At 46.7% G+C, this 10,498-nt stretch overlaps 1 protein-coding gene across 2 annotated transcripts in view; it reads right to left on the bottom strand.

Annotated features, from left to right (window-relative positions):
* Nucleotides 1–578: 578 nt before the first annotated feature.
* The window catches only part of LOC115793687 (PH and SEC7 domain-containing protein 1-like), a 55,529-nt gene continuing 45,609 nt past the window's right edge, over nt 579–10,498 (bottom strand). For both annotated transcript variants that reach the window (XM_030748785.1, XM_030748784.1), the window contains 7 exons: nt 8,740–8,783; nt 7,291–7,481; nt 7,088–7,158; nt 6,344–6,501; nt 5,985–6,129; nt 5,760–5,903; nt 579–4,758 (listed from right to left, as the gene is read on the bottom strand). In XM_030748785.1, the coding sequence (XP_030604645.1) occupies nt 4,432–4,758; nt 5,760–5,903; nt 5,985–6,129; nt 6,344–6,501; nt 7,088–7,158; nt 7,291–7,481; nt 8,740–8,783 (1,080 nt within the window). In that variant the 3' untranslated portion in view covers nt 579–4,431. The remainder of the gene's footprint in view (nt 4,759–5,759; nt 5,904–5,984; nt 6,130–6,343; nt 6,502–7,087; nt 7,159–7,290; nt 7,482–8,739; nt 8,784–10,498) is intronic.

Genomic DNA, 10,498 nt, shown 5'->3' with positions numbered 1-10,498 from the left:
CATACATTCATAAAGGTGCTTTTTTTTCTATGCCTAAGCACTTTTAACCCAACTTTAACACCCAACAATACTTTTGACATGCAAATTGGAGGAGAAACAGAAAAAACCCTCCAGGATGTCAGATTCTTCCTATTATTCAGGAATCACATCTTTCATACAGGATGTTCTGATACACAGTTATTTTAAACCAGGGATTAAAATAAAGCTTTAACTTATCAGTTATTGGAGCTTGGACATAACCTATTCAAAATAAATCAACAAAATGAGTGAAAAATGATCACAGACTGTTTCGATTTGCACGTTCATGAAACAGGCCTATGACTTTTGGCACAAATTGGCTTCCATAAGTTTGAAAGAACCTGTGAAACATGATCTTTACAGGTGATTTCTCCTGAAGAAGCATGTTTGGTTATTTTCAGTCTTTAAAAGGCTTCCTGTCCACTGGATATTTTCAGTATTTTGGGCTGTGAGTTATTTCTGCCCGTCAGGCGGGTGGTCTCAGACGGAGGCTGTGAGGTTTCACGTTTCTCTGGGGGAAAAAGACTCAGACATCGATGTTTTCTTTTGAAAATCTCTTTATTTGTGCCTCTAAGCCTCCGCGATGATACAAACATGTTTGCGTTTCACTACTACCAAACCTCACAGGAAGTGACAGCGTATGTACAGATACCGATCGGCGAGCCGGCGGCGAACATTCAGGCCGCAGCAAAGCCGAAAAACAAAACAAGTTTTCACAGGAACTAGTTTGTCGTCCTTGAGGAGACGAGCAGAATAAATTAACCTGTTGATGCCGCCTCTCTGAGGAGGCTCAACATCTGCGTCACTCTAAAGTATCTAAACCAAAGTGCTCTAAAACGCAGCGAGCGCTAGCTAGGCGTCCAGCCCAACTACGATATGGCTTCTCGAGGTTAACACACACATTTATTTACAGGGTTTGGACACAGACAAAGAGCTGAAAGCGGCCGCGATGCTTACACAAAGTCATCCTATGCTGCTTTACATTGCACAGTGCGAAAATACACAAAGTGTTACAGGATATGTGAGGGAGTAAATAGGACCCGGCACAGCGGGAGGAGAAACGGGAAAAACCAGCCACCGGAGCAGAAGCATCGACTTTGCCACACGGCCGAAGACCCACAGCAACGCGTCAGGAATGCATCCACGGACCAAAGTCCTGCAGTCCAGCATTCATCGTCACACACCTTCATGCACCTGTGCAGCTCCTGGTCCAGGTTCAGGAAGGAGTCTTTTAAAGTCCACATCGGTTTTATTTACACTGAACCAAAAATAATTTCCTGAACCTCAACCAAAGAAGACCTGAGGGCTTTGTTCACCCTCCTCCTCGTGCAGCTCTTCATGCTTTCATTAATCCAAAAGACCTCTGAGGCCAGAACAATTATGTTGCATCAAATATGGAAAAATGATTCCTGCAGCTGTCAGTGTGTTCATGGTGCAGATGAAGAGAAGAAGCTGAAGGATGGATTTTAAAACTGATTCTGGTTCTTCAGTCCTGCACCGCGATGGTCACACACTCAGAAATCAGCACAAGTCATTTCAAAGGTACCAGAGGAACTGTGGTCAGAAATCACACTGATGACACCAGAAGGTCCAGAAGAAGACGGGAGGTCCCAAACAAGCTGAATAATGATGTGGCAGAAGCTGCAGTTCCTCTAAAGTCCACTTGAGGCTCTAAAAGTGACTCAGTCCCCCCAAACCCTAACGTTTGGGCTGTGTCCATCTTTTTAATACAGTCTGTGGTCCTGATATGGACCAATCACAGCTTTTACATTTAAAGTGACCGCTTCACTGAAAGAGGCGCTGCTGCTGCTACAAACAGTCCTGAAAGAGTCCAACGGGAGCGCTTCGATCCAACCCTGCTGGACAGCAGAGAGGATGCAGGTTTGTACCGGGTGCTCTGGATGTGGATGGTTGGAGTAAAACTTGGTCCTGGCTGTGGAGCAGGGACAGATTCACCTGCTCGGTGATGTTGAAATTTCTTCCTGTTTCCAACACACAGAAACGTGTTAAAAGGACAAAATTCCTTCATTTTCGGGTCACACAGTGATTTCAGTTTGGTCTGCGGTCCCTTCAGTACCTTTGAAATGTTCCCCCTGCAGCTGAGTTTGTCCCTCAGCGCTTCCCGTTTGGCGGGAATCACCTGTACGAGGATTGATTCCTTACGATATTTCAAGCAGAGAACTTTTCACAGGATTTCTGCTGCTTCCTGTTTTTCCACAGCACCAAAGTTTCCAACCTTCAGCTTCGAGTTTCCCTCACAGACTGTCGTCTGGGGCTGCACAGCTTCCAGCATTTAGTGACCGACACAGACAGAATACGAAGAGTTCACACCAGAGTCAGAGTCCAGGAAAAGTGTTCTGAAACACCACCGGGGTGGAGAACAGCGTTCCTCTGCTGCCACCTGGAGGCCACTTCCCATCATTACATTTTATTTCTGGATGCATGCCAGAGACATGAAGCTCCACCTGTTCAGGTTTTCACTCAGTGTGAGGAGCAGCATCAAAAATGAAAGCTACTGTGCTTAATACAGCTTCATTACTGACATATACACCTATTAACTTATTAGGATCAGGTGAGCATTTCTCAATATTTTAAGGTCACATTTATCATTACTTTACCAAAAAGCCCAATCACATGCTGTTTTTAGGGGACCCTGGGGTCTTAATGGGCTGAGGGGGGGGTTCATTAATTAAATAGAATATAATTTTATAATAATCTCAGGACCTGGATGTAAACAAACTAAATCACTCCGTTTGGACGCACATCTATCAGCGCTCTGATTCAGGACTTTCTTTCCACTGTTGGATTCTGAGTTTTTGGCGTGTTTCAGATCTTCAGAATAAACTCTGAGCTGCAACAATTACAAGGACTGCAGATCTCAGATGAGAGAAGCTGCTGCTTTATCACATGGAGAGCAGTGAACTCCAGCAGTGTTTGTGAAGGACGTGGAGGTGGAAGCTTACGGCACTCTGGTGACCCCAGGTGGCTGAAAGAGGAAACTGCAGGCTGAAGATCAGCGCGCACAGAAAACCGTCAGGTGGTTTTTCCTGGGCTTCAATTACAAGAAAAGATTTACATGATTAAAACTTACAGCTCCTCATCTCCAGAAGCCACCTTTCACCTGTGTTTTGTCCAAAGAGCTTTACAAATATCTTAAATGAGATTTACACGAAGAAGAAAACCATCCTCAGTCATCTGGAGGAAGGTGATGATAAAGAGGACGGACTCAAACAAAATTCAGCTTCCAGCACAGACAGAAACCTACGGAAACCCATTAACGACAAAACCACAGAGTGAAACCAAACTTTCTCTAAAAAGAAACAAATATTTTCCACACACGCGCACCAATAAACACATTTTATATTTTGCTAAATGTAAATTTAGGAAACTTAAAGTTTTTTCCTCATAATTTCATTTGCGTCATAAAAAAAAAAAATTTTTGGTGATAAAGGAAAAGTGTGTCGAGAGTTTTCATTGGAGGATTTTAAAGCAAGCTGGAATTTTTAGTTACATAAAGCAGTACAAACAGCAACAAATAAAAACTTAGAAAATACCAATAAATATGACATCTAGCTCCGTACTTAACCTGTAGACTCAACTAACGAATTTCTGTTTCATTTTGTTCACTCAGCAGTTTTTGGTCACTAATGATCTTCCGTACAGCCTGTTTGTTTCCACCAGAAGTCAGTGAGAAAAACCATCCAGCATGTTCAGGTTGTAAATACACATCGATGCAGTACTACTGTGATTACAGTGTACACACACACACACACACACACACACACACACACACACACACACACACACACACACACACACACACACAGTGAAGTGCAGAGGAAAAGGAGGTACGGCGCTCCTGTGTGGCCTTGCTCTGTTTGTTTGTTTGTTTGTTTGTTGTTTGTCTCTCCCGCCCCTCTCATCCCCTTTGCTCGGTTGCCACGGAAACAGTCCCACGCACGATGTCCGTCACATACGGTTGGCATGGCAACCGGCTCCCCCGTGGGTTAATGGGAGAAGCAGAGCGGCGGCGGCGAAGCAGGAGGTCAGGGACAAAAATAAGAAGTTCCCGCTGCAGCTGGAGGCTCCTCACGTTCGCGCCCCAACAGGAAGTAAAGCTTTTATTCTGAAAGTCTCCAGCTGTCTGTTCCTGCTGAGGCTGATGGAAATAAAGTGACAGCTGAGTGATGAACCGTTAGTGTTTCCCGGACGACTCGTCCGTCGGGCCACCCTCATTCCTGACCGGCGTCTCCTCTCCCGCAGACGTCTCGGCGCCGGAGGAAAGTCCCCTCAGCCGATCAGGAAGTGACTGAGGTTAACAGAAAAGGTTTAAAGGAGGATGTCAGCCTGCTACTCATGATGCCCCGCGCCCGTCTCCAGCTACATGATTCTTATGACCCCGTTCTCGCCCTGTTATGGCGCCTCTTCCTGTTTGCTGGCCTGTTCCTGCAGCTCCGGCCGCTGGCTTGTCCCGCCGCCGTTCTTCTTCTTGCTCGCTTCCCTGGTGCTGCCGCCGGTCTTGGAGGTCGAGGACGAGGAGGATGTGACCTTTAAGCTTTTTGACGTCTTGGTCCCGCGGGTCTTTTCCTTGTTGGCGGCGTCCTGAGGCAGCGAGGGGCTGGAGTGCGCCCTCTGCAGGCCGCCGTCATCAAACAGCCGAGACTCGAAAGCCGACAGGTCCTCGTCGCCACTCGACAGCTTGGCTCGAAGCAGCATGGCGTACGTACCATACCGGGTTTTCTGGACAAGAGAAGAAGAAAAAGACGTCAGTGATGCAAGAAAAACGCCGTTCTGGATCCAATGAGGAACATCGGTGAGCCTCACCTGCTTTCTCTCATGACTTAAACACTTTGGTCTCCAGCGTCTCAACACAATTTACAAAGCGACACCGGCTGTAATGTCTGCCATTAATGACGGTTTCTGTGGCGCGACTCTGCTGTTTCATTTAAACTCAACCAGGATAAAACCTGTGAAAGCGGCGGCATGCTCCTTTATCTGAGCGGCGTGTTCCTGCAGCCTGTTCGACACCCGACAGACTGATTCAGTGACACTCTGTGATGAAGACGAGCAGACGCGAGGCAGAAGGAGCTGTCGGCAGTTACATGTTACTGCCTCACATTCGGAGGAAAAACAACACACGAGCGTCGCCGCAGCGCGCGCTGATCCGATTATTCTGCTTACAGAACATCTTTTGGGTCCACAAATGTACGGAGGACCGAAACCGCAAAAATCAAAAACACATAAACGACTCAATCAAAAATCTATAAGATATTAAATAAAGGAAATCCAGGTATATTTAAAAATGTGCCAAAAACATAATAAGGTGGGTCATATTCACTTTCAGGCAGTTTATGTCTTCCATACATTTAGTGACATAATCAATTCTTTACTGGATCACCTCATATTTTGGTGTTGTTGATCCTTCACAGATTTAAATGTGTATTAATTTTTTCATGTTTTCAACTAATTTGTTTAATAATTTTTTTTCTGTTATCATCACATCAAGTTTTTATATATTCTTTTGTTTATAATTTTATAAACATCTTTTATTTATTGAACCTTTTTTTAATACTTTGTACTGTAATATTTTTGAGTTTGGCAGTTTTTAAGTGCAGATTTATTTATTTTATTTTTTGTTCACAGAGCAAAAGTACTCAGTATACGCAGTACAAGTACTTGTACTTTAGTACACTTCAGGATCTGAGTACCTGCTTCCGAGTGTTTCTCTTAAACCTCCTCACCTCAAACTCCAGGTACTCCTGTCGGAATTTCTGCTCCTCCAGCTCGCGGCCTTTCACCTTTCGGTCGGGAGTGGAGGCCGTGAGGTCGGCCAGCTCCGAGGACACTGCCCTGAACCGGTTCTCGTGAGATTTGACCTGCTCGTCCTGTCGGGGCAGACGGTGGGACAGAGGTTAGAGTCTCTAATACAAACGGGCTGTGGTTAACGGGCAGCGGCGGATTTTTACCTGCGACAGTTTGGTGTTGGATCCCGGCAGCAGAGGACGGCTGAACTTCTTCTGGGAGCCGATCGCCGCCGGGAACGGGGGAGCCGAAAACATGGCCGCCACCACGTTGATGCGCGTGATCCACGACTGCATCTGCTCTGCATTCCTGCAGGAAAACAACAAAGAGGAGAACGCTGAACTTCCTGTTTCATAGGGGGCGCTCACGAGCAAGTCCAGAATGAACGGAGCTCAGACAATAGATACTTCCATTTTTAGATGGTGTCACTGATTCAGCTTTAGCCTCCCTTTAGGCTCTGCAAGCCTCTTGGAAACCCACCTACACCCCACGTCCCTAATTTTAAACAAACAGAGGTCCTTACGGGGCCTGGAACAGGAAGACCCTCCAGTCGGCGGTCCTCAGGTAGAACACGTTGGGCCTCTTGCTGTAATCGGCAGCCCTCATGGCCAGAGAGTGATGGATGGACACGGCGTTCTTCACGTCGTCCTCCGTCAGCTCCTTCTCAGCTCGATATTCATCCTGTGGATCAGCTCAGTCTCAGCTCACCGAAAACTCAAACTCATCAACCACAGCACCGCTCGTTACCACAAGAAAGATGCTTTAATTGTGACAAAGATCGTATTCATCACAACATGAATATTTGAGTGACAAAAGAGCAGAAACACAAAAATGTCTCAAAGCCTGAAAGTGAGTTTTCATGCTGACGTGAAACCAGGACTGATAGTCCATAAGTATTTGGACAGTGAAACATGTTTTCTACTTGAACTTGTCCAGTTACTTCTGCCTCCTCAGCAGTTAATGTGACACTTGAGTTAAACCCCTGAAATTCAAGTCTGCACACAGACAAACGTCACTGTTACTGTCCAAATGTCTGTGCTGTACATGTAGATAATTTAAAGGCGGTTTCCTCTGAGCTGAGCTCCTGCCATCATCCCTCATCTGCTTCCACTTTCCCTGAAAAATGAGCGTTTCTGTAAAAATGTGTCAGACTGAAATCTGCTGGCTGGGAATGGGACGACCAATCAGCTCGCTGCGTTTCCTGTCTGTGTGCCTGACCCGGGACACAAACGAGTGAAATGCTGGGAAATGCAGTGCAGACGTTTACCTTCTGCAGGTAGAGCACCATACCCTTCAGCATGGCGTAGAAAGACTTCCACCCCCTCTTCCCCCGCGGCGCTGCAACAAACAACATAAACGAGATTATCAGCAACCAACAGCTCGCACGCTGCCGGGCGAGAGGCGGGGTCAACCAAACGTGAGGATCGCAGAGGAAAACTGAAGAAGAAGAAAGGAGTCGGAGCGCCGTACTTCTCTTCCCGTCAGGGTCGGCGTGGACTTTGCGGACCAGGAAGCCACTCTTGTAAAGCTCGCCGTCAGCCTGCTGGGCCACGCCCACTAGTGGATTTCCACCACTCCCGAGCCGTTTCATGGTGTGGGAGGCGGAGTCTGTTCGAACGTCCGCCAGCTCTGACATGGACTTCCTCAGCTCCTCTTCATCACTACATGAGGAGGGGGTCAAAGTGCAGTTACAGTAAAGAGAATGTACAGGTGAGTGAACAGGTGAGTGAAGTTGGTCTGGTCACATGGTTCGAGTCACGGCCAACATTAAAGAACAGAATCTGTCGCAGAGGTTACGACCACAGCTCGACGTCTCCTTGGAAACAGCCAAGCTGAAATACTGACCTCTAACCCCTCATACTTCACCGCATGAGGTCATTTTTATCATTATTATTGGATGCTTTGTTTCATGTTTACTGATTAATTATTGATTGATTTAATCTTCATCACCTCGGCCTGTGTCCTTCAGTCATTTCAAACTTTGGTCTTCTCTCAGCATCATCACCTCGTTAAGTCTTTCATGTTCTCGTCTCATTACTTCCTTCGATTTGTCCTCATATTCAGATTTGATCATTTGCTGATCGTTTGGTTTAACGTCTCGAGTCATTTCTCCTGAAATACTTCAGATTCACTCAGACCCTTCATCACCGTTTCTCACGCTGAATAATCGTTTATTTTCTTTAATTCGTCGCTTGTTTGACCTCCTGTTGCCACCGGATCTCATTTATTTAATCTGTTCATTTAGATCCTGAATGATCTGATTCATTGTTGGTTATTTACAGCTGTTATTTACAGCTGTTCGGTTCATCGCTCTCTCGTATATTTTAATGTTTGATGAATTTAGCCTCACGTGTCTGTTGTTCTTATTTATTACTGTAACACAAGTGCAGACCAAACGCTGCTGAAACACCTTCTGAACAAAAACATCGAATCAGTTTCAGCTTTTCACCGAAGACCTGACGGCAGACAGAAGGACACTTCCTGTTTCCTGTGCTCGTCGCCATTTTTCGTTTTCTGGCGTTTTCGTGCATCAGTCGTAAAAATGACCTGTTCAGTGTTTAGTTTAGTCCAATCAGAGAGAAGAGGAGAGTTTAGGGAAAAGAACAGGCTGAACACGAGGGCGGACAGATGCTACATGCATACAAGACACCCAGTAAATGTATATGTTTATGTGTGTGTGTGTGTGTGTGTGTGTCCACAGTCAAGCATGGGCGTTGGGATGCTGACCTGTAATTACAGTCAGGAATGAAGCAGGGAATGGTTACCACAGCAACAGAGGCTTAAATAAGGGAGTCAGGGCAGCAGGCGCGCGCGCGCACACACACACACACACACACACACACACACACACACACACACACAGTGGAGATGTTTGTACATGTTGTGTGTCAGACCAGCAGGGAGGAAGCAGAAACTCACATGGTCCACTGCAGCTTCTCGTTCTTGATGGAGCTGTACAGCGTCTGTAGAGACACACACACACACACACACACACACACACACACACACACACACACACAGAGGACATGAAGAGCTCATTAGCGTGTTCTCAGGATAAACAGTAATCTGATTACTCTGCTGCTCGGTGAAGCTTGGTCAGATATTTTAATATTTGCTCTTTATAGCATCATAAACTCTTCACTTTCATCCAAATCATTCACCTGTACAGACTAAAATGATGCCAAAATTCACTGAATTTCAACCACCACTCTGGTCACATGGCCTGAATGCTGGGTGCTGATTGGTTGAATGGATTTAATGGCTCTGGCCATCATTTTTCTGCTGCAAAATAATAAACTGGCCAATAACCAAGATGGGGTGTCTTCTCCTTAAAGGACTGAAACAAAGGCTCCACTGAGTAAACACGACAGGAAAAGGGCGGGGTTTTTATTTTAGCTCGTAGCTCCAGACAGCCGACGGATGGCGGAAAAACCCGTGTCAACTCCAACAAGAGTTCTGATTAAAAAAAGCTCAGACGGCGAAGGGAGGGCGAGGGCAGAAAGTTAAACAGCAGCCAGTCGGGGGTCCAACCCGGCACTGCCAGCACACCTGTTTTCAGGCCGTCCACACAGGAGGCAATGCAGCAACCTGAGACCGCAACTTCAACCAACAACCAGCAACATAACTGCTGGTGACAGGAAGTGGGCGGGTTCAACTTTTCTCATCTTTGAAGTGAGCAACTGAAGCGACTGCCAATGACAGCGCAGGATATGGCTGACTGACACGTGAGCATGTGGCAACAAAACGATGAGCGACCTGCGACCAGTGAATCACTTCCTGTGTGGACGCCTTTTTCCGCGAGCATCAACCTCCCTCGGCCATTTCCTGAACCCTCCTTGAGCAGCGCTGCCTGATTCTCACTTCTGTGTCTCATCCTGAGCCTCGGTGCAGCCCCCCACTTCATCCTCTGTCTGAAACCAGCTGGTTTAGCTCCTCCTCTAAAGGGGGAGGGGCTAAACATTTCCTAACAGCACACTTTCTTCTGATTGGCCAGCTTCTGGAAGCCTGCTGAGGGGCGTGCTCTCTGTGGTTACAGTGTCTGAAAACACATTTTAATGAACTGAAGACAGAAAATAAAGAGAAAATCTTTTAAGTTCACACAAATTTTCACATTTATGTCTCCAGGTTCTACCTTCTTCTTGCGGCTCTGCGGGTGCTGCTGCCCGTCCTGGGTTTTGCCCAGCAGGTCGGGGAAGGCCAACGGTTTGAGGGAGCGGGAGCGGGGGGTTCTGGGATACCTGAACGGGTCGTTGTCCCTCGAGTCCCGCCCGCTCCGGACCGAGCACAGCGACCGCGAGCGCATGCGGCCTGTCGAGTGGATGCTGTTGACGCCGATCATCTCGGTGGTTTGAGTCGGGTTTAGGAGAACTTGAAGATAAAGACGAGTTCCAGCCGGATGGATTTAAAATGGCAGAAGGTGCAAAAATCTGCTGGAAAACCAAACGTGTCCGTGTTTTTGTTTTAGATCAACTACAAAAGACTCTTTGAACCAACATCCACAAAAAGACTCTGCATCAACTCAAAAATCTGCAGGTCTGCCACAGACGGTTTCCCCGGTGGACAGCTTCAGTCCAGAGTTCCTTCACAAAACATGGACTTTAGGGAAGCACAGAAGCGAGTTCAGGAACGACTTCTGCAGACAGGAACGAGCAGAGGAAATGAGGATGTTTAAAATAGA

The sequence above is a fragment of the Archocentrus centrarchus genome, chromosome 15 (genome assembly GCF_007364275.1).
Source record: "Archocentrus centrarchus isolate MPI-CPG fArcCen1 chromosome 15, fArcCen1, whole genome shotgun sequence".
In the NCBI taxonomy this organism is placed as follows: Eukaryota; Metazoa; Chordata; class Actinopteri; order Cichliformes; family Cichlidae; genus Archocentrus; species Archocentrus centrarchus.
Note: the sequence above shows the minus strand (reverse complement) of the source record. Positions and strands in the feature narration are given on the sequence as shown.